This window comes from Semicossyphus pulcher, unplaced genomic scaffold, assembly GCF_022749685.1.
Source record: "Semicossyphus pulcher isolate SPU_LCO1_2020_fin unplaced genomic scaffold, fSemPul1.0.p SCAF_24, whole genome shotgun sequence".
NCBI lineage: Eukaryota > Metazoa > Chordata > Actinopteri > Labriformes > Labridae > Semicossyphus > Semicossyphus pulcher.
Genome location: NW_027211698.1, coordinates 4,566,075 through 4,589,294, shown reverse-complemented (window position 1 = coordinate 4,589,294; position 23,220 = coordinate 4,566,075). Strand labels below are relative to the sequence as shown.

The following is a 23,220-nucleotide window of genomic DNA, read 5'->3' as shown; positions in this document are numbered from 1 at the left end:
TATGATCCGGTTAAACTGCCTGTATAGAGCCTGAATGGCAAAAAAAGAGGTCCTATTTTGAGTCACATGACTGGATTAGACTCATGTTTTCCTACAGTACTTATAATCCAAATATCACCTTAAACGTGTAAAAACCTAAAGGGGGTTTTGAACTGGAGACCCTCATAAGGCAACTGTAAAAAGCTGGATGTTTTTAGATGTGAAATTGGGCTTCAAATCTTCGTCTGCACACTGTCTTCATTCCCTTACTGTCACTCCCATGCTACCTTAATGGCCACCTGCTAACTCTGCTAATTCACAGTTTATCCTAGCCCTACGTTAAAGGAGAAATCCACCTGGTTTCTGGGGATGCGGCTCACATTTGTGGGTGTGTTGGTGTGTTCTTAGATTTCCAGTTAGACAACAGAATTTGCAGATGATTATGTGAAAGTAGATTGTAAAAGTTAGCCCTAAAAAAATGACAGACTGATGAGAAGTGAGGTGGATTTTTCCTTTAAAACTCATCTATGGGTGCGTCTGCAGGCTTATAGGAAGGGAACTAAAGAAAGCAGGAAGGTTCGTTACGTCATCTGAACTCTACATTAGTGTCTTTTCCTTTGAGCACATGACGCTGACTGTTTTTTATCCTTATGTGCATGTTCGTTTAACTCGTTAACCAGCTCGTTACAAGCAAAGCAATTAATAGATTCATCTGGCTGTAAATTCAGTCGCCCAGTTTGGTCGTGTTAAATCATGTAATAGAGGGGTTAACGGGTTTTGTTTAAGTTGTATGCAGCTGCAGGACAGAGTGCGACCAATGTGGGATTTTTCAGATCGATTGTGGAGCAAAAAATTAGCCGATAGTGCGGCCGATACAGGCATTTTCTGGGTCGATCGTGCAACAATTTTGCACCAAAATGACCATGCAAAAAGGCTGATTTTTATAATGGAATAACTTTATTAAAGAATATTTAACATTACTATTCTGGTGCAGAAAAATGGATTGGATGGTTATCGGCTGCATGTTCTGCAGAACGTCCCGAAACACCGACTCTGCAGGACAAACCAGATGATGCCTTTTCTGCAGCTTTGTTTCCTGCATTAAAATGTTTGTTTAAAAAGTTTAAATATCGGCAGATATCAGACGTTTACGTGATACTAATATATCTGTGACAGGCTGATATCGGCCCCGATAATCAGTCTTATATTTAGAGAGCCGTAACAAGAAAAACAAACACGCACAATAGGATAAAAAGCTTCAATCAAGATGTGTTTTTTATTATTGAGTGGATGCATATTTATCCATTAACTCCATAAAAGCTGCACTAATGCAAATGTCTTTGAGGTAACGACCCTTCCGTCTTCTACTTTAGTCTCCGTGTCTTATGCATTATTCATGTGCAGCGAGTCACATACAAAATATACAGTGTATGAAAAAAAAAACGGGGGCTAATCTGTGTCAATAACACCGAAGCAACATGCTGTCATAAACAGGGCTACATCTGTCCGACATCACCTACAGTACGTGAGGCATGTAGTTAGTATGTACAAGCTGATATCCAGTACCCTGTCATTTATGGATATATCAAGAAAGGTCCCTTAAAAAAATCTTCACTTTAAGGAGGAGAAGGCAAAAAAGTGAAGACACAGAGGCAGATTTACATGTCAGGCGTTATTTAAAGGAGGGAGACGGTGGCTGTGAACTAGTGTTAATCGACATTGAAATCTACGGTGGGAGGAAGAGGAGTTACCTGAACAGAATCAGACTAAACACACGTACAGTATTCGCCTTCTGGATACAGCCGTGTTCAGCCTCTAATCGTCAGTCATTCACATGCTCAAGTGTTTCCTCCGTTCACACACATACACGATGCAAAGTTTTACTATGACACATAAAGATTTACCATCAACAGGCGACAGATCCCACGCCCTGCAGAGGAAGAGGAGGAGGAGGGGAGTCGGCTCGAAGGTTAGGGTGGGACAAACCTGGAGGCTGGTGGGGGTTTTCACTCCCCTGAAAACACACACGCCCATCCGCCGCTTCTTTTCAGGATTACAGTCCAATCTGTGTTTTTGCCGAGCAGGTGAGAGGAAGCGTCTCCTCCTAAAAGCTCAAGGCTGTTCTCTTCTTCTTCGTCGTCGTCGTAGGTCATGGTCACAATCGTCTTCTGTTGGTCTCTGCTAAGGTGTGGTTGTCACGTTGGCCGGCGCGGTGGGGATGTCGGCTACCAGCTCATGAGGGAAGTGCGTCCCAGGGTCATGAAGTACACCTGGCTGGCTCCTCCTTGGCGCACAGAGGCGAAGAAGACCTGAAAGAGGAGGGACGAAGTTGAAAATGCATGAGTTAAATATGGCTGCCATAACACTCGTAAAAGAGGAATACTTATTAAATGTTGTAAGACAGACAGCGTCTAAGCTCTGTAGCTGCTCCCTGCAATTATTGTGAAATATGTTCCTTAATAACCCAGAAACTCAGCGGGGTTTAACCTGACTGTGAGTCAGTCTAGAGACGCTGAAGTTCTGCTAACCGCATTTAGCTTGATATGTTGTGTTGTGTCATTTCTAACTGCGATTACAGGAAATCAGATGTGAACAGGGATTATATGAGTTGTCTGGGTTTTTGAACTATCAATTTGAAGTCTTGTGTTTGGTATTTTGGCTGCAGTCTTGTTTTTTTTTTAGTCAGAAGGGACAATAGCTGTGTCACAATTCAGCGGCTGCATCCTTGGAAGGACATATTTGAAGGCTGACGGCGTCAAGCAGCGCGTCGAAGGCTGTCCCATTTCAACGGCTCCTTCAGATGTGGCCGACAAATGCGTCCTCCTTTTCCCAAGATTCATTGCATGCCAATTCAAACTTGATGTAGGACTCTCAAGCGGCCGAGGAATAAAGTTAAAATGTAAAAGTTTTTGGTTTCAACTCAACCAAATAGCTAGAGATACAAATTTAAAAATAACAAAAGGGGCCTTGAAACAAATTATTATTGAAATAATAGGTTAAAAAATAATCTCCAAGATTTTCATGTCAATAAATGTCTGTTAAGTCATCATCTATCACTGAATGAGGTAACACAATGGTGATTTGCATCATTAGTATTACAGACTGGGTGTCTGTGGAAACTTTCGCTGAAAAAAATCACAAGTGGCGCCCAGTTAGTGACGCGTTTTCCATCAGCCAGCAGTGGATGGTCTGCCAGAGAGGGTAGTAAGTAAACAGTAATCTACTATGTCTGAACAAACAAAGAAAAGATGACTACAGATACAACTTCAACAAGAAGTGAAAATCCAAAGAAAAAGAAACAAACTCGACGCTCAGATGAAGCAAACAGTCTGAAAGCGACCGTCAGCCAGGAAAATCAACAGTTGACGAATGACTCATCCTCTTCTGAAGACCGCGTCCTGCGAAGGATGCGGCCCCCGAATTGAGACACAGTCCATATTTGGACAAGAGGATGGAGCTGGAGAGGAGCGAGGGGTTAGCAACCGCAAAGTTAACAGCTAACGGTAACACTGGCTTGATAAGCTAGCTGCCTCCATGACTGTTACGTTAATTTGGATGCAAACTTGAAAAATGCACCTAGATAAAAAAATAAACAGCGGGATACTCGGTTGTCCCGGTTGTAGCGACTTGTCAATCACAGGTAGCCACACCCCAAAGCCTACCCTGCTTATTGTCTATTTTACTCTAGACGGGGCTGTAATTTGCTGTATTGAAGATGCCTTCAAACTAGTGATTCTATACAATCAGACTCCTCTTTGCAATGAGGGAGGACGCCCCTTGCTGGCCCTGGAAAGGATGCAGGTTTAAGGCACTTCCACATCTGCTTCACTGTCCAAAAATATATACATGATATGCTGCAAAGACTTCATACTGATCAATGTTGCGAGGGGAAGCTCTCACCTTGTCATTCCTCTCACAAAGGAACTTGAGTCTCTGGGCTCTCTTGTGCATAAAGACGCCGTCCAGGTGGCCCGTCTCCACTGAGCGGATCTCTATGGCCTTCTCACCCCAGCCCATGATCTGGTTTGACCTAATGTAGGCTGCTCACACACAGAGGGACACAACAGAAGGATGCATGTATTCATTAAAAAATAGTACTCTTACAAAAAGAGACAAAACAGTTTCCTTGGCTGGCACTTAAACTGAGCTTGTAGAGGGAGTTTGAGTTTTGTTTTTTGGCCCCACTTACCCACAGAAGTTGGCATCTCTCCCCACTGCAGCACCACGTCCTTGGTGATGCGTCCGTAGGTGTTGACGTAGACGCCCTCGTCCTCGTAACACACCAGCAGCTCGATCCCGTCAGTGTTTGGCAAGATGATGATGGCATGGCACTGAATGCTGGTCTGGATCTGAGGGAGAGGAAGGAAGACGAGTTAAGAGAGTGTGAAAAACAAAGGATGAATCAGACTAAGAGCTGAGTCCTTACATGTGTGGGCAGGTAGATGTCGTAGACGGCACCAGAGTCCACATCCACAGCATGGAAGCCTGAGCAGGAGCCGTAGATGACCTTTAGCCTCTGCCCTTCCTCTACAGTCAGGTCAACCAGCAGAGGCCTGTGCACCAGGTCACCGAAGGACTGAAGCCAAGCAGAAGAAAGGAGTTATTCGGGTTCACTTACACAGAAACAACAGCTAAAACGTGTGATTACAGATCTGTGCTTACTTTAAAGGCCATGAACTTGTGGTAGGGTTTCGGCGCCCAAGCGTAAACCTCCACCGCGTTCTTCAAGGCCAGCACCAAGAACTTAATCCTCTCATACTTCACTGGAATGAAAAGGAGAGTTTAGTCAATATTGAGTCGACTTTGTGTGGATTCTTTTTCGTTTGAGGGGATGGACAAAGGCACGTACCGACTTTGTAGTGGACACAACCCTCCAGGTCGCCCACGTTAACCCAACCCTGCTTCTTCTCCACCTCAGGGTCGTTGTGCAAAATCTTGTTCCTCAGCCACGACAGGTAGTACACACGCAGCTTGTTCTTTTTACCTGCAGGGGGAGGAGTTAATTAGAAATACTTTTACAATACATTTTTAAAACAAAGTGGTTTCACAGCTGTGCAGACAAAAACTGTACCCTGTGGTCTGCAAGGAAGAGAAAAGATTAGAGCTGTCAGTGCTGCAAGTGGCAATTAACTCATAATTAGTCATCAGCTTCAAGGGGGGAAAAAATCACTTATTGAATTTGTACTAAATTTTATATGAACTTTTGAGCTTGAACTACAGAAATAAATCTTTTCTACTTGGACTTTGCACCATTTTTTTCCCTGATATGACTCTGCAAATCTACCTTGAAGCTTTCTTAAACAAATGTATTTAATTTATTATAGAAAATTTAACAAACAATTGAATTGAAATGTGTCTGTATTGTATCCTTTTATCACAAACTAGTATATTTTCAACTGTTGTGCCTGTTGAACTTATTGTTTTAGGATGCCAATAACATCTGGCAAAAGGGACTACCGATAAAAACTAGCTAATGTTAATTATGTCTCTTTTATTCAAATAAACTATTAATAATAATAAAAGAAGGGTTGGATTGTGGCAACATATTTGTGAATTAAACCACCCACCTTTCATCATAACCATCACTATTTTTTAGGGGTGTTACGGATCATAGTTTATCCATGATTCATGGGAATCACTACCCACGGGGAAGTTACTTTAAAGTAGATACTCGACAGACGTTCATCAAAGTTGGTTAAATATCCAACCTTAAACTTGCTTAACCTTGATGCTAATCTTAGCTTGAGAACAGCGATTACATGGTGCGTTTGTGTCATAATTTTAAGAGGTTTGCCTTTAACAGAAATAGCTCTTCTCTTTTCACTCTCACCACGTCTGCATTTATTTTTAAAAGAACCAGCTGGCGGATGGTTAACGCACGTAACTTCGTCCCACAGCCTGCTGTAATGTGTGGATATTAACTGACTGGTAGCCTTGTTACACAAAGTTAGCGCTGTGCTGGGTCCAGAAACTGAAGGAATATTCCCAAAACGGGAGCCGACAGTTTGTTTTATTGCTTGTGACTTAAAGAGCAAACACTCACCTACACCTACACCCCTTCTATTCCTGTATAACTGAAAATTAAACAGAATGTTCAGTAGTCACAGACGGCCCGATTACCTGATATGGTGACCAGGACATTGAGTCCCTCCAGGACGTCCATCTGCTGGATGCGTCGTCTGTTAATCAGCGGGTAGACTTTCCCCTGACCGCTCCGGTCCAGCAGCATCAGACCGCTCTCTGTGCCCACCAGCAGGTTCACTCCTGGAGCAGACACACACACATATAAATTAAACACCCAGTGAAGCAGGGTTTTGATGATGATGTTTATCTTTCAGATAGGCCTACCCCAGAGTGCAGCACACAGGATCTCAGAGTTGAACCTCTTCTTGTACTTGCGGATCTCCGGCGTGTCACTCGGCGGGCGCGTGTTCACTGGGTTGACGTTGACCACTGAGCCTTTGCGGGACGGGTCGGCCCTCAGCGGGTCCGCCATCCGCCCGTCCTGCCCGAAGGCTGCTGGAAGGGGGAAGGAGGAGGTAGAAGTAAGACTGGATGCCACTGTGACTGATGCCTTGTTTGACTTCATCTCTTACTTGTTATATACAGATACACGTGACAACGGTTCAAATCAGAGTGTGAGTGGAACTGAAGCGAGCTACATTCAGCAGTTTTTAATCACAGTCCGCCTCTGTTAGGTGTCGACGTACCCATGTTGTTGAGGGAGCTGCCGCTGGATGGAGAGACTTGCAGAAGACGAGGGTCGATGAAGGGAGTGAAGGAAGAGGAAGACTTGTGTTTGGACATGGAGTTGCTCTCTGACTGTGAAGAAAATTAAGATGGTTAAACAACTGTAAGTTTTCTCTACTCAAAAGGTGATGGTGATATTTTAAAACCTAGGCCCCATTTGATGAAAACACATGCTGTAAATGTTCTCGTTTCTGGCACTGACAGACTTAAACTGTTATTCAAAGTGTCTGACAACATTACATAAAGGATAATTTTTTGTTAAGGTTCCCTTTTAAACCAGAAACAACCTTAAAATCGCTTGAACTTGCGTTTCCCGACTGGTTTGCGAATGCGTACGTAGCACGCTGCCGTGAACGCCATGAACTGTCAGCTGAACAAGCAAATCCATAAAAAAGAATAATTAAAAATCATATAACGCTAACTAGACAGTTTAGATTTGATAAAGTACTCGGATATGTCCCAGTCAATGTGCCATATTAAAATTTAAAGGGCCAGTTCGCCAATATTTAACCTCAGTCTTATCATGCTATTTTTGCGAGCTAATGCCATTATGGTAGAATTGGGCCATGGAAATCCCTGCCAGACTACGTAGACTACGCAATGCATGCTGGGTGTTGTAGGAATGTAGAATGGGCGAAACCACAAGCTGTTTGAACAACTTTCTCCACAGCTATGGCGCCAATTTCAAATATTATTGCTTCTATCGATTACAGAGAACACCAGCTTTGACTGACAGGGGCTTTTTCTCCTTTTAGACGTCTCACAAGTAAAAATAAGACATTTTATGACCTTCAATTTTAAAAATCTAATTTTAAGTATCCACGGGAACGCTGTTAAGGCAGAGACTCAAATTACTTTTGCTGTAAAAGGAGTCTGATGTCTTTGAGGAGAGTGATTCTTTCTGTCTGGATTCTTAAAGTAATGTTGTCAGATACTTTTAATAACACATTAAGCCTGTTAGTGTCAGTTGTTTTAGGTTAGTATTTCCACCTTTTAGTCATGTAGCTTCCAAAATATGTAAAAATCCACCCAGGTTTACTTGTAACATTGACATAAAGATTTGTTACCCTGTTTTGTGACTTATAAAACAGTTGAATTGGACAACAAAAACATCAAACCTCTGTTTTTATAAGCATGAATTACAGTTCTACCTCCAGGGGCTCATAAAACATCTGAATCAAATGATGTTTTATGACCCAACCGGGAAAACATAGCTGGCACAGCAAGGTTTATAACAAATCAAAAGGGGAAAAAGATGATGTGCAGTTATGTTAGTCGTTTTGATGGAAACAAGGACAGAAGAAATAGAGAGGAAAACAATGTTAGAGTGGAAAAACAATGTTACAGAAGAGCAACATGTTGTGATAAAAAGAAATGTGCTTGGGGAAATGATCCAAACTCTGGCTGTTGTGTAGTGTTAAAGGAAAAAGCTGCTCCTAATAAAGCTTGGAGTAATTCCACCACCCAGGATGCATGTTGTTTGAAACACTGCAAAAGAGGCTGTTGGTTTCTTGTCATGCATGCTAAAAGATTCGGTCCATTCCATCTTAAGGACACTTGAAATTGAAACATATTGTCCGACTTAACCCCTACCATCTCATCCTGCATGCCGTCACCAACAACTACAACTCAAACTATGTGAAGAGATGCTTTTTGTGGTCAACCCATTTTAGTTTCCTCCATGCCATGACCGTGTTCCGCCACCAGGAGGCACCAGTGTTAGCAGAGAGACAGTGCAATGCAGTGAATTGCAGGAGGTGCTCATAGAGGATTCAAACCAGGTGTCAGCCAAGCCAGAAGGGGGCAGAAGAGAGCCAGAGTGAAGCCAGGAAGGGGAAGGATAGGGCATGGAGAGGCTCCGACCAACAACCAAGGACAAGAAGGCGAATATGTACAGGCTTAGAGATGCATGTGTTTTTGTCAAGTTCTGCTAATTTGAGATCACCTCAAGCAGCAGCCGCAAAACGGACTGTAATGTTATCTTACAAGGCAAAGAATTTCCACTAAAACGCTGTCCACTGACAGACTCAGATTGTTATTCTAAGTGTATGGATCTGTGGGAGACTGAATTTCAACAGATATAGACCTTTTAGTTAAGTCATGATTCTGTTTTTGACACCAGAAACAGCATTTGCACTACTCTATTCAACGCCACCAGACTCCATTGGAAAAAGAATAGATTTTACCTCACACAACATGGGAGTTGCTGGTCTACCGCTGCTTCGATTGGTTTGTTTGTTTGCATTTTTGAGTGAGTTCGGTGGTAAAAAATGTTGCCTCAAATCTAATGAAACACAATAACACAAACAAACTAACCAATTTCAGTCCTGCTACTTCCTTGTTCTGCAAGGGTAGAATTAGTGTTTTTGTCAGTGGAGTCTGGTGGCGTTGAAAAGAGCGATGTAACGGCTGCTTCTGGTTTAAAAAGAGCATCTTCCTCTTTAACATAAAAGGTCCATCTCTGCAGGGATCCTTTCTGTAATGATGTCAGACACTTAGAATAACAATCTGAGCCTGCCAGTGAAAAACAAGCATCTTTAGTGGATGTATTTTAATCAGGTGCAGACCTGCGTTGCAGCCATTACAGCCTGATTTGCAACTGCCAACTGAAGCGATCTAATGGAGAAATTGTACTTATTAATCATTTAAACATTAAATTATGTAAAAATAAGGCCCAGGTTGAAATAAAAAACAATAAGTATCTTCTCAATTGAGGAAATTTGACCTAAATCAGCGTCCTTCATGTCTAAGCCTGTACACTCTGCAACAGTCCATTCCTTTGTTGTTGGTCACGGTGATGTGAGGGGTGACATACCTCTATGGCAGTGAACTGGTCCAGGGAGGTCTGTGGGGACATGGCAGGACTGGAAAGGCTAGATGATGAAGGGAAGGAGGAGGAGGAGGAGGAGGAGGACGAGGAGGGAGGGATGTTTGTGGAAGAGGAAGGGGAGTGATGGCTCTGCTGGATAAGGTCTGGGAGGTGGTGTATGCGGCCGGCAAAGCCATTTTTCTCTGGGAGCACGTGGCCGGGCGGTTGGGGCTGGCTGTGGCCGTGACCAAGGCCAGCCGAGGGAGAGGAGGACGAGGAGGAGAGATTGACCAGCCGCTTTATTTCAGCGGTGCTCTGGAAGCAAGAACAGGCAAACTTGGGCTCGAGCAAGCAGGTGGAGAGGTGTGTTTGGCTGATAGTCTGCTGCTTCTTCTTCCTCAAATACTCCCATTTCAAACCACAATTTATCTGCTTATCATTCAGATGATATTCCTTAAATACTGCACTTCTTGCATGTGAAACCTGCTCAGTAATAGCCCTGATTCTAGTCTACATGTTGTGTTAAATCTCTAACTATCTGACGTAGAAGATTACATATATGTGAATGTGAAATATGATAATAAAAACATAAAGTCATGGTAAAACACAGAAAACAAAGAGGAAATTAGAATGAGTGGATAAACAAAACTAAAACTGGACAAAGAGAAACAAAAAAGAAATTTCTATACTACACACAAGCAGAATATTCTCTTAACACAGACTGTATATAAGAGGGGGACGTAGCTTTCAGATTTGAAAAGGGAAACCAACGCTCAAGTGTCTTAAACCTGCAGTCTTTCTAATGACCAGCAGGGGGCGACCACACTGGTTCCAAAAAGAGGTCTGCTTGTTTCTCTACTGAGTAAACATTTTCCGTGACGGCCAACATGCCAAATTAGAGGCTTAAAAAAGGGCCGTTCACAAACCAGTCCAGTTCTTATATACAGTTTGTTGTAAAGCTCAGATCTTGGCAATCTTATTATGTCCACATCCTGTCTCCTCCTCTTACCGGTCTGATGACCAGCGTGCCGTCCTTGGAGGGCGTAGTGGCCTGGTCGCTCTCCGAGTCTTCGACCAGCATCGTCTTAGCCGACGCCGTCTCGCCGTTACTCTGCCTCCTGCGGAAGCCATGGGGATATCTGACGTCCGTAACCAGACCAGCGTTAACAGTCATGCAGGAAAGCCATGCAACAATGACAGCTCTGACAAAGCACTTCAAGAAAATACCTAATGTTTAATTTAAGAGCAGCAACTACAGAACGATGAAGGCGACAGACAGACTGCGAGCCAACACTGAAAGCAGTTCTACATACCCAGCCCGGGAGTCCTCGGCTCCAGAGGTGGACTCCTCTCCTGCCTCCTGGTCCACCTCCTCGTCGTCTTCCTCATCAGTGGTGCCTGACTCCTCACTGGAGGAGGAGTAGTCTGTGACCTTGTGGGGAGGCCTCACGTCGTCCACCGCACGCAGCTCCTTGGCCAGAGCTGTCAGGTCCTGAGAGGAAGAGGAAGAAAGACGCCTTATGACCTTTGTTTTGCATTGATCAAATCAAAATGCTAGCTATCCTGTTAGCATGTAAATTATGTAATTATGTAAGCTGTAAGCTAATAAGAGATCTGAAAGGAGCTTTGAAGTCATCCCTCCTCCATGCATTTTAAATTACTTTTGTTAAACTGATATAAACCTACAGCCTCAGATCTCTGGGTACCTGCAGTAGAGATTTTTGCCCTCTAATGTGCTTTCGCTTTGTTTATTGCAAACTCAGGAGTAACATTTTCTCTAACTTAAGACCTGTACTCGAGCTGGCATGTTCCAAACATTTGCATTATGTCTATTGTCTTTAGGAGTATCCTGGCTGTCCTCACTAGAAGTGCATTTCTCTGTGCCAGTACCGATAAGCTCGTTGACAAACTGTGCTCCTTAGTGTTAACATAACGTCTTATTTAATGTCGTTTTCATTCGATTGTTTCATTCTGCCGTAGCTGGCATCCGTCCCCTAGTGAGGACGAAGCCCCCCGGTGTCAGGCAATGACATTGCATAATGTGGTCTCCTGCTGGAGAAAGTCTAGTAGGTCTGTGTGGCGGACAGAGCAAAGCGTTCGACAGTTTGGGCTCACTTTAACAAATTAAACTCTGGTGCATCTTTGTGCAATTTATGTAAAAAGATAGTTGCGGCTAATGAGGGAAACACCAGCAAACTCATGAAACGCATACAAGATCAACAGTCTATAAATCTGAAGCAGTGCATTGTGTTTGACTGCTTTAGCAAAGCGGCTAATGCTAACGTCGTTGCTAGTTTTCCTGCCAGTACGTCTGCAGTGCAGCCTCCGAGTCCTGGTGGCTCTGATAACAATGCTGCAGATGGGATTAACCAAACTAACAATGCAGTTTAAAACTCATGGCTCTTATAAACAAAGCTGTAGTTATTCAGTCACTGTTGTTGGCAAGCTCGGGTTATTAGCACTTCTAAGTTATGTTCCCATTTAATCCATAGACAACGTCAGTCAAACAGCAGTCCCAGCTTCATCTGCTGTGGGTTACGTTAGCAGAAGTCAGAAGTTAAACCCGTTCTCCATCGCTAAACGAAGGAAATGAAGCAGGAACAAGCCGCAGAATGTCGCAGAGCTGTTGCCATGGTTACTGTAAAAGATTTACTTCACTACAGTGGAGTCCAGTTGGTTTAGGTACGCTAGTAACTGATAGCTAAGTGTGACTTTTGAGTTGCCTTGACAGCCAGAAAACTATTTTTATACTGCTTATGATTGTTACGATTGCTATATTTACTGTTAATGTTAACTGATGTTACTGTGGGAACCAGAGGCACATTATCAGAGACACTAATAGAGACATGTCTTTATTTTTTGCACAGAATGGAGAGTAGCATCATATATTTTTATGATATATTTTTAATTGAAAATAGTGAAAGGTGCAGATTTAGAAATTTCACCATGTTAGGGGGAAAATTCAGTCATGACGAGCAGAAGAAATGGACAAGAAACCAAACTTTCATGCGATTGGGAGGCTGAGATTGCCCGTGTTGTGCTTTCCGTAGTGTTAAGTTTACTTGCATGCATTTATATCTTTTAACATCCATTATCACCAAAGGCAAATTCTCGTTCTTAAAGTTATCGCTGCACATCCCAAGCTGCTCGACACCAGGACGCTTCCTGTCTGAGCAGCCCGATTAGTGGGCTTCTGGGCGCTGTGTGAATCCAGTGTAAAAGAGGCCATAAAAAGAGAGATGCCTTTCTTAGACCTGTGCTGAGGCTCCAGTTAGACTGGATTATAGGATGTGGAGAAGCAAATTGTTGAAAATCAATTATTCATATCATAGCTGAATTAAATTCCTTAGATTAGTGCTGTACCCTCTAGAGTCCGAGTCTTGTAACCATTTTGCCCTTGGCTTGTTCCCCCTTGCAGACTGTTAATAATGCAGTTTGTTAGGTCAGTGTGGAGCAAGAGAGGGAGGAGGGACTCTTCACCGACAAACCCAACAGAGCAAATGCTCCACGGTTTATCCAGCGACAAAGCCAGGTGAGATTAGGAGCAACTCTGACAAGTACAAGAAAACGGGAGGTGTGTGTTTGCATTCAAATGTGGCCGCATTCAAATCCAGGCTTGGGAGGCTGCTGCAGCTGGTTAACCCTTTCAGTGCCATGTGCTTTTAGTCAATGACGAGCAATAGAAGGGAAAATAAGTGTGCAGGCACGAGGAAAGCAGGAAACATCACAAAGGAGAGACAGGTCTTTCATCACATAATGCAATGAGTGGGGCGATGGTGCAAGCATAGGATAGGTGCGATTATGTGATCTCATTTAATAGGCTTACCGCATCAGCCTAAGAGGTTCCCCAACAATCACCAACCATTGGATTCATGAGAAGTTGCACACACCAGGTGGTGGAATAATACGAGTAGTAGAAAATGGAGAAAAAGAAACAGTTTTCACCTATTCAGCATCAAACAAGTCTAACCAGCGCTTTAGTGACAGAAGACTTACAGCTGGTCGAGTGGGCCGGGCGAGGTTCTTTTCATCCTGTTTTTTGGGAACATTTTCAGGCCGCTGGAGAGGGGATCCTTCAGATTTGGAGGAAGCTTTGAGGGGACAAAAGGAAGCAGTGTTAGTGAGGGGAAAAGGAATGGAGCAAAAAGGGCTGGGCTCCTTAATAGGTACAAAATGTTTGGGAATCGTTCTCAGAGATTCTTCCAGACAACAGCAACAAAACAGAAATGGGCCGAATTGAAGTACGTTGTTTTTCCCACTGTCTAACAACATTACAGAAAGGATCCCTACAGAGATAGACACCTTTTTTACGCAGAAACAGCCTTTACATCGCTCTCTTCAAACCTACCAGACTCCACTGCAAAAAACTGCAATTTTACCTTGCAGAAAAACAGGTATTGCTGGTCTACCGCTGCCTCGATCAGTTGTATTTTGAGTAATTGTGTGATACACAAATATTGTGTTGCATCCTAACTTACCATTTAAGGCACAAAAGTCACACAACACAACATACAAACTAATACATCGAGGCAGCAACTCCCGTATTCTGCAAGGGTAAAATGGCTGCTTTTGTCAATGGAGTCTGGTGGCTTTGAAGAGAGCGATGTCGAAACTGTTTCTGGTTTCAAACAAAGCATCTTGTGCTTTAACACAGAGGTCTATTTCTGTGGTGATGCTTTCTGTTATGTTGTCTTTCAGTGGCACAAACAAGCACTTTGAGATTACGTACATAATATCCTGTTTTGAGGCTGCTAAAGAAATCTACTGGAGAAATTCCAAAACGTCAGTAAGACGCCAAAAAAATGTAAAAATAGTGTTTAAAATACATAAACTCCCCCTTAAACCATCTTTAATTGCCTGTATAAAAACTGCCTTAAATGTACTGGAGCGTGGAGGCAACACAGAGTAGTAATGAGGAGAATGGTGTTATTGTATTAATAAGGATCATGTACTAATAAGCGGTTAGCAGAGTTAGTGAAATGTGGCCGAGTACAGTACCAGGGGACTCACAGCGTGGCCTGAAGCGGTCACCAGGACTGGCCTGGGCGCTGGAGTTGGAGGAGCCGGAGGAGCTGCCGCTGCCGGGCCGAGGCTGCAGCTTCTCCACTCGGTCCCACAGGGGGCGCTGCTCCACATTACTGTAATTAACAAGATGAAACAAATGGTTGCGTTACACTCATGATGCATTCTGTTGTTTTCTTCCTATATTTCATCCTTTGCTGGATATGTTTTTATACTAAAAACCTCACTGCATAAGTCACAAGAATGGGAAAAGATGGATTAACATACAGATCCACCTGTTACTAATGATTTGATTACACCATGCACAGGTACCTAAACAAATGATTTAAGCCGTTACAAACTCATGTGAAAATTAAAAACTAATTGCACATCCATTTTGGTATTTGCATTATTTATTTCTTCTTTCATACCGATCTAACATATTCAAAGTATGTTATCAATCCTGCCAAACTATGTTGTTACTGGCAAGAGAGGTAATTTTGCTATATTACCTAGTTTTTACACGTTTCAAATAAACCAAAATCTAACGTTTTCTTTCCCTACCCGCCAGCGCTCCTCTGTCCACCCTGGTTTCCAGGCTGTGATGGCAGAGGGGACTCTCGGCGCGACAGGACTGGAGACCTGGATGTTGTCCTCACTGGGACCTGGAGGAGACAGATTCAAAGGTTCATCAATCAGAGGCACATAGATCTCTATGTGTATCTTCTATTATCTATATCTTTTACATTAAATTATCACATGTAAATTAAATAAAATGCCTTTCAAACTTTCAATAAATCAACTATAGTGAGATCTATTTGTAGAGCAGTCCAGAAACAGCTGGATGACAGCTTTGGTAACGGGCAGACCTTCGTTCTGTTGTTCAGTAACACACTCACACACTCTCCCGTCAGTCTCTTGAAAGCGGCCGCTTTGAGGTACGGTACGACTTTCTGTTAGCATGTGTTAGCTAACACTGTTAGCATTTTTAGCGTCTTTTTAGGCTCGCCGTCTTCGGACATTACCCTCTGTGACACCGTATTTCCGTGTGATTGACAGTTGTTTAATGACTCTGCTGTATTGATAACCATTATCTTGAAATTAGTATCATAACTCCGCCTCAGTTGTTGTTAACTTTGCGACTTTTGAGCTCCGGACGATCACCGTGTCTCTCCACCTTCCATCCCCCTGGCTCTATGAGTGACGGCTGGCCTCAGTCATGAGGGGTACACTCGCTTTACAGATAAGAGGCGCCGTCTACTGTTGGCATTTAAAATTCAAAACCACGGCTATCCCACTTTTTCAGACGTATTTCAAGGATTATATTCGGACTATTACGGTAATATTTTAAGTGAACAGTGTCAGCAAACCTGTGTTGCAGCGAAACCAAATGCTCTGCTGTATTTTCACACACATGCTTCAACTTATCATCAAGTGCCAGTGGAAATTATCTGCATACATTTTATTGTGACAAGTAGAAAGATAATAATTAAAGGACAAGTTAAAGCTCACAAGACGAGAGTTAAAGGTAAAAAAAACCCTGATATCTGGTGTAGATTTATTCTGTCTTCTAAAAAATTCTGGCACGAATGTGGACATATGTGGAGTATCTTTGAAGTGATGCATCACCCAGCAGTACAAAACATGGACCACCCAGTAAGAGCTGGACTTCTCCAACACCAGCAAGCCCACGGTATAGTTTGCTATAATCCTGAATAAGAACCAACTTTGGATATCTTAAAGTTCCTCTACATGTCGTTTGTAGTCTTTGAAATGTAAGGGTTCGTAGTTTTACTTTGACTTTTTGTAGTTTCATTATATAACAGTGTCAGTGTTGTTGTTGAAATGTAAAATAAAAGACAGCAAGGCAGACACAAACACACAGGCTGATTAATGAAGTGAATGAGGAAGAGGAGAGGGGAGGGGAGGGGGCCCTCATCAGCTCCTTACCTTAGGAGGCACCTCCTCGCTGCTGGCCTGGTGTTCTAGTCTATGAGGGTAGTGGAGGGGAGGTTGGGGCTGGGGGTCAGTGCGTGCGGGCGATGGGTGGTGGTGGTGGTGATGGTGGGGGTCCTGGGAACGCAGGTGGAGTTGTGCAATGTTAGAGGTCACGCCGCCGGTCTCGCTGAAGGACTGGGAGCGAGAGACGACGGGCGGAGCAGGAGGAGGAGGAGGAGGAGAGGGGGCGGCGCTGTTGCTGCTTTTTAGAGCAGCCAGGTGGGACCACTGGACCTTTTAGGGGGTGAGGGAGGAGGGGAGGACAAGAGGAGGAGGAGGAGGAGGAGGGGAGGAGGGGAGGAGGGGAGGGGAGGTGAAACAAGCAGACAACACAGTGAGACATGAGGGAAGATGTGCGTGGTTGTTCACATGTGTTTAAAGTTTGTCACATGCATACAGCAGACAAAGCACAAAACAACAGGATGATGTGTTTTCCTAGATTGATGCAAATGTTTAATGGATTTTGGAAATCTGCTTTCTTTTTTTTGTAGCACGTGTAATTGAAAATATTTTTAATTGAATAAATATAAAGCCTGTAGAGCTGTGTGTTTGCAAGGATCTTTGGAGAGGATAAAAGTCATAATATAAGGCAGGGATAGACGCTAAAATTGGAGGCACCAAAGCCAAACATTTGGAGGCCAAAGAAGATCTTTTAGATTAAATTGTCACATCTAAATTAAATAAAATGCCTTTCAAAATTTCAATACATCATTAGGCTAACCATTGAGGTGAGGTCCATTTCTAGAGCAGTCTCTTGAAGCGGCTGCTTTGAGGACCACGGTACCATTTTCTCTGTTAGCATCTGTTAGCTAAGACTGTTCGCACCATCTTTTTGGCCTTGCCTGTGTCAAACATTACCCTGTGTGACACCGTGTTTATCGGCTGCTTGACAGTTGTTCCAATCCCACTTATTCAGATTTATTAAAGGGAAAAAACGTTGTTATATTCGAACGAATATGTTAAGTTCATCTGCTGATAGCTGCAGCTAAATATAAATATTCCTTCAACAAGAGAATTGGATGAATTTTCAAAAGAAATATTTTGTAATTTGTGTCTATTTATCTCTAATTAGACACACATGCCTTGGTGGCAGTACCTACATGTACCAGGATGCTTGCATGCAAGCAGTCGCAGCCTCATTAGCCGTTAAGTCTGTCTTGAACAACTTGCTAGCCAAATCACTGAAGAATATATCCTCATCTGTAACACCCTCTGAACTTTGCAGTACAAGCAAAGGTAGAAACCCAAGCTGAAGAAGTGCGGTTCTTCTTGGCCAACAACTAGGTCAAATGACGGCGCTGGAGCCAGAAGAACAACAGATGTTATCGCTGAGATGCAGAAAACATCAGGAATAATCGCAGGTGTTTATTTTTTCATCCTTATACATGGAGATAAGGTTGAAAATGTACTGTGCAAAAATATAAACACCTACGGTATCAATCTCTAGCTGTTCTTGGACTTGACCTGACCTGTGAGTGTGTCAGTTTTCCTCCATGGTGGCTGTTTTCAAATAATCAGCACCAAACCAGTAATTAAAGACATGTCGTAAACAGTTTTACAGCAGAATATGTTCCACGCCTCCAACTGTGTCCGCACAGACGGAAGAAGAGCTAAAACACAAGTCCAACTGTGTGAGAGTCTGTCTGCTGTTGAGAGTACAGAAATCCAGCAGCGAGGGAGGGAGGGCGAGCGCGACAGGAGAAAGAGGAAAAGGTCAAGGGAGGAGGAAGGAGGAGTTACCTGAGGCTCCATGGGCCGGTGCATGGCGGAGGCCTCGGCGGAGGAGCCGCCGTTGGAGAACGGTTCAGAGGAGCGGGGAGGCAGAGGGGGCTGCTTGGTAGGAGGGGCAGTCTGAGGGGAGCCCTGAATGTTCTTACGGTAGCGCTCGTCGGCCTGGGGTGAGGGAATCGGACAGGAGAAAGATGGAATGAAGGTGAGGGGATAAAAAGTTTAAACTCAAGAAGATGGGAACCACTTCCAAATGTGATTTTAAAGGGGAATTCTGGTATTTATATTTTTGAGGATTGTCATTTAAAAGGCAATAGGGGAAAAAAGAATAAAAAAGGGGTTCCAGCGTTAACTGTGTTTCCCTTTTAAGCCAAAATTAACGTTTTCACATAGAAATGGTTCCCATCTCCTTCTTTGTTCCTGAAACTATTGCCCCGAAGGACTCTTTCGTTCCACTCAGAAACCTTTATATTTGTCTGAGGAGGATCAACAATAAAAGACACCTGGTGACACTGATATTAAACATGCTTAAAGCCCATTTGAGGCAGCCGTACAGACACAGGTATATGTGCACAGATGGTGGTGCAGACAGGACTCAAACAAATACATCCTAGAAACACATTTGAATCATGGTTAATAACACAGTTCATGACATGTGACACTTCTCAGGTGTCCTGCATGTTAGTCTGGGCCTCAGCCATCGTCATGCAATGGCCCAATCCACACACATTGAGAGTCAGAACAGCCATGTTGAAGAATTAAATCACAGCTCGACCACGTGAGATCAAGAGAAACTTTGTGTGTTGTTCTGCAGAAAAAAAGTCTCTCAGATGATTGGATGAAATACGATTGTTTCTAATACGAAAGGGCTCAAATGACAAGGGTGCAAAATTATGGGAACTTAAAAAAATAAAGTATAAAAGATGCTTCGAAAAGCAAGATTATAAATCTTTCTTTCTGGAGGCTAAATATGCTTCTTAACTCTCTCTTTCTCCGCCTGCTTGAAGTGAAAATTAAGACACGAATATTTCAAACATCCGGATGGTTTTAGTCGTCAAGGAGACTAGCAACAGTGCAAGTGAGAGTGAGTGCCAAGAGAGACTGAAGGAGACATAAAGAGGCTGGTGGTTGCGAGTCTGTGGGTTCCTATTCTCCACTGTACCCCCTACTTGTTTCATTCACTCACTCTAGCTGAGAGGACCTTGTTGTAACTAATTTCTTTGGAATATCGCCGCTGCATCCAAAAGAGAAATTTGGGCAAAAAATTTGCAGCTCGCACCACCTCTGTTATCACTGAAGAAAAGCAAGAAGAAGAAGCTGGAAAGAGCAGGCAGAGGGGTCGGCAGAGCCACGGAGGAGGTTCACCTCTCTGACAGGCTGAGGAGGATGATTGACAGGCTCTGCAGGCCTGTCGGGCTCCAGACTTTCTGCCTGGGGAGGCTCAGAGTCAGGGGGGGTTTCAGTCGGAGGAGGGCTGGGGGAGTCTGAGATCTGATCGGGAGAGGTCTCATCAGAATCTGTCTTTTCTGCCGCTGCAGCCTGGGATTTAGTGCTATCGGGGGGGATCGTCTGAGGGGCAAAAGAGCCTCTCGCTGCAGAAACAGGACTAGAGGGGCCTGAGTCAGGGGCCTGAGTCTGAGGGGATGCAGGGAGGACTCTGTCAGGGGGCAGGGTGGAGGTCTGTGGAGGTTTGCTTTGGTCTGAGGGGGGTTTGGTCTTGTCACCAGGCTGCTGTTTAGGTTCGTGCTGCAGCGACAGCAGGTAGGCCTGCTCCTGCTGCAGGCGCTTGTGGAGCCGCTCGGCCTTGCGCTGCTCCTCGAGCTCCCGCCACTTGAACTCCTGTTGCAGAGTGTGGGGTTGATTCAAGGTGGAGAAAACTGACTGGAGAGCTGGCAGCGTGCGTCGGCATGACTAAAAAGCAGTGCCATTTAAAATCCTTTCCATTAAACACATTTAGAAAGAAACACTTTGGTTGCATTTGTTTTACATACAGTGTAACAACACCATTTTAACTATATGCAATATAATTCTGACACTAAAGCTAAGTTAAGGAAGATACATGGTGAGGCTAAATGAAACAGAAGTTATATGTGGTGCATGTGTCTGTGACTGACCAGCAGCATGGCCTGTTCACGCAGCAGCTGCTCCTGCAGCATCTCCAGGTGTCTCTGCTCCTCCTCCAGCTGACGTCTGATGTACTCCTGATGATCAAAACAAAGGAATAAGAGCCAATGAGAGAAAATGAAGAGTAGAAGTGAATTATCCAGAACTAGCGTCTCGAAGGACAGCCTACTTTAAGATGAGTCAAGACATGTCATTACTGAATATATTGATGTAATTCTAAGTCAAAATATTTAAAAGTTCACCTGTTCACGATCATTTCTCCTCTTCTCGTCCTCGGCCCGCCGGCGTTCCTCCTCTTCTTTGCGTCTACGATCCATCTCTTCAATGCGCCTCTTCTCTTCTTGCTCACGGCGACGCTGCTCGCGCTCCTGTTGCCTCCTCATCTCCCGTTCACGTCGCTGTTGCTGTGGCGGCAAAAGGTAAAGAAATGTCAGAATTTCTTAACAAAAACAGGATTTTGTGGGGCACTGGTTTATCCCCCACATTTCCTGTCACCCTTACTGTCCTACCAAATAAAGTGAATGCTTAAAAAAATCTAGAAGAAAAAAAGGATTTTCTGATTGGTCCATGACACAAACAAATTAATTAATTCTAGGCAATAAAAATCATCTTACCTCCTCCAGTCGCCTCCTCTGCTCCTTCTGCTGCTCGATACGTTTCTGCCTCTCGGCCAGTAGTTGGCGCTTGTACTCCTCCTGCTCCCGGAGCTGCTGCTCCTGGAGGAGCTGCTGGCGACGCAGCGCCTCTGATCGCTCCTTGTTCTCCTGCTGCAGGCGGATGAAGTCGCGGCGCAGAGTTGACTCACCGGGTACATTGACAATAGAGCTGGAAGTCGACAGAACAGTGGGTTTAGCTTGTGATGCCTCTAATCAGTAGGGGACTTTTAAAAGGGGAATTCTATGTTTTTATGCCTGGGTGTGATTTTACATATCTGACCGATAGATGCAACTAAATTTGCTTCAACTGGCAGCTGCGAGATGGGCTGTAATGGCTGCAACATAATCTTTCAGGGCAATTGTGCTGGATCAAAGTACGTCCACACAAAGATCTCCTAAAAACCTCCAAACTGTATTTACAAAAACAGCCTTGAACAGTCAGGTTTTTGTGTGTAATTGTGTGACTTTGTTTTATTGCTTTTGTTGGATCAGAGCTAACCCTTAGTCAACCCTGGTCAAGCAGCAACTTTTTTTGTGTGGATAAATTACTGTTTTTATCAATGGAGTCTGGTAGTAGAGATGGACCTTTTGGCTAAGGTACATTCCTTTTCTTTTTTACCTGAAACTGCTATCTGTTATGGTGTCAGACAATTACAACAACAGTCTGAGCCTATTAACATAAAATCCGGAATATAAATCGCTCCAGAATATAAGACGCTGTCTGTTTTTGGGGTCTACCAGAGTAAAAAAGGTTTTCTACAGCTATTTTTTAAGAAAAATGTGCATTATTCCAACACTATTTCCATTTACTTTAATTTGGAACACAAATTTTAGCCTACCATCTGTTTTCCCCATGTCCAGTTTGCAATCCTGCTAGCTACCGGTGCGATAGTTGAGCTCAGCCTACAGTAACACTGATTGTTGTAGGGATGGCGGCTGCACTGGTAATCATGACGCCGCATGCCTGTAACGAAGCTTTAGCTATATTATAGAATATAGAGCCATCGTCTGGGTAAAATATCATTACAAAATAAAATACCTCTCTGCATTTTATACTGGCATATTGGTCGCACCGGTATATAGGACGCTGCCCACTTTTTAAATGGGAAAAAAAGTATTAAAAGTGCGTCTTATACACCGAATTTTAAGGTAGTTGCAAAAACACTGTACAACTCACGACAAAATTCTTTGTACCTATTACTGGTCATTTAGACCCAAAAATACACAAAACAAATAAGGCCTAGATTTACTATAAATACTGTAATTCCCCTTTAAGAAGGGCTGTCACAACTAAACCATACCTGGGTTCTCCTTCTTGCTCTGGTGGATCCTCCTCCTCCTCCTCGCTGCCACTGTACTCATACTCTGTCTCATCTGCAGAGAAAAACAAATAAGAAATAAACAAAATAAAATCAGAGTTTAGACACTACAGCTTTAAAACACACAAACTGGCTGGACAAAGGAAAACAAAGAGGCAGACTCACCCTTCTCTCCCCTCTTCTTCTTGGTCCTGTCAATGTGGTCTTTGAGCTGAATGCGGACCTGCCTCTCGTTAGGCTGGTCTCGGATGAACGGATGCTTCAGCAGCTGCTCTGTCGGGGGGCGCTGCGTGTAGTTCTTCACAAGGCAGCCCTCGATGAAGCTGAAAAACTTTTTGGACCTGTGAGGATTGTAGAGAAGGAGTCAATGGAGAGAAACATCACATGGCAGAGAGGGTGACATATAAAAAGAGACAGTAATACTCCAGCCATGAAAGGACAGAGAACATCGGAGGATCTTAAGCACAACGGACATTTCTGCAAACAAGCTCTGATTTCAGATTACCCATCAGTCCCAACATCGCTCGCTCCCTTCATGCCTCTGACACACTCCACAGCATGACAACAGCCTCTGGTTTCTATGTTAATTGAGGTTTATACGTGTGGACAGGCAGCATTGAACCTTTCAACACATATACACCATGAAAACTCTGAAATATGGGGCACGGTGGAACGAAATTATCATCACCATTGCACCTGCTGCGGTTAAGATGTGGGTTTAATTCACTTATATTTAAAGCTGTTCAGATATGAAACGATCAAACAGAAAAACAATCCGTCATTTAAAGCCTTTGCATTTTTACTATTTTAAGCCAGAAAAATTCCAAACATGATATCAAATATTAAGCAAAAATCC

The 23,220-nt window shown here is 43.6% G+C and overlaps 1 protein-coding gene across 10 annotated transcripts in view; it reads right to left on the bottom strand.

The window, feature by feature from the left end:
• Positions 1 to 1,174: 1,174 nt before the first annotated feature.
• LOC138603576 (mitogen-activated protein kinase kinase kinase kinase 4-like) overlaps positions 1,175 to 23,220 on the bottom strand; it is a 48,749-nt gene continuing 26,703 nt past the window's right edge. Inside the window, exons 10-32 of one of the 10 annotated variants that reach the window (XM_069675432.1) lie at positions 22,530 to 22,705; positions 22,347 to 22,419; positions 21,004 to 21,214; positions 20,632 to 20,793; positions 20,380 to 20,466; positions 19,631 to 20,104; positions 18,278 to 18,430; positions 16,490 to 16,771; positions 15,104 to 15,204; positions 14,537 to 14,676; positions 13,535 to 13,629; positions 10,852 to 11,030; positions 10,548 to 10,656; positions 9,545 to 9,853; positions 6,690 to 6,801; positions 6,328 to 6,498; positions 6,100 to 6,243; positions 4,829 to 4,963; positions 4,642 to 4,742; positions 4,406 to 4,555; positions 4,169 to 4,328; positions 3,880 to 4,019; positions 1,175 to 2,288 (exon numbers count right to left, since the gene is read on the bottom strand). In XM_069675432.1, coding sequence (XP_069531533.1) covers positions 2,205 to 2,288; positions 3,880 to 4,019; positions 4,169 to 4,328; positions 4,406 to 4,555; positions 4,642 to 4,742; positions 4,829 to 4,963; positions 6,100 to 6,243; positions 6,328 to 6,498; positions 6,690 to 6,801; positions 9,545 to 9,853; positions 10,548 to 10,656; positions 10,852 to 11,030; positions 13,535 to 13,629; positions 14,537 to 14,676; positions 15,104 to 15,204; positions 16,490 to 16,771; positions 18,278 to 18,430; positions 19,631 to 20,104; positions 20,380 to 20,466; positions 20,632 to 20,793; positions 21,004 to 21,214; positions 22,347 to 22,419; positions 22,530 to 22,705 — 3,748 coding nt within the window. In that variant the 3' untranslated portion in view covers positions 1,175 to 2,204. Of the gene's footprint in view, positions 2,289 to 3,879; positions 4,020 to 4,168; positions 4,329 to 4,405; positions 4,556 to 4,641; positions 4,743 to 4,828; positions 4,964 to 6,099; positions 6,244 to 6,327; positions 6,499 to 6,689; positions 6,802 to 9,544; positions 9,854 to 10,547; positions 10,678 to 10,851; positions 11,031 to 13,534; positions 13,630 to 14,536; positions 14,677 to 15,103; positions 15,205 to 16,489; positions 16,772 to 18,277; positions 18,431 to 19,630; positions 20,105 to 20,379; positions 20,467 to 20,631; positions 20,794 to 21,003; positions 21,215 to 22,346; positions 22,420 to 22,529; positions 22,706 to 23,220 lie in introns of those variants that run through there. The other 9 variants (XM_069675427.1, XM_069675428.1, XM_069675437.1 and 6 more) reach the window with 9 other exon arrangements.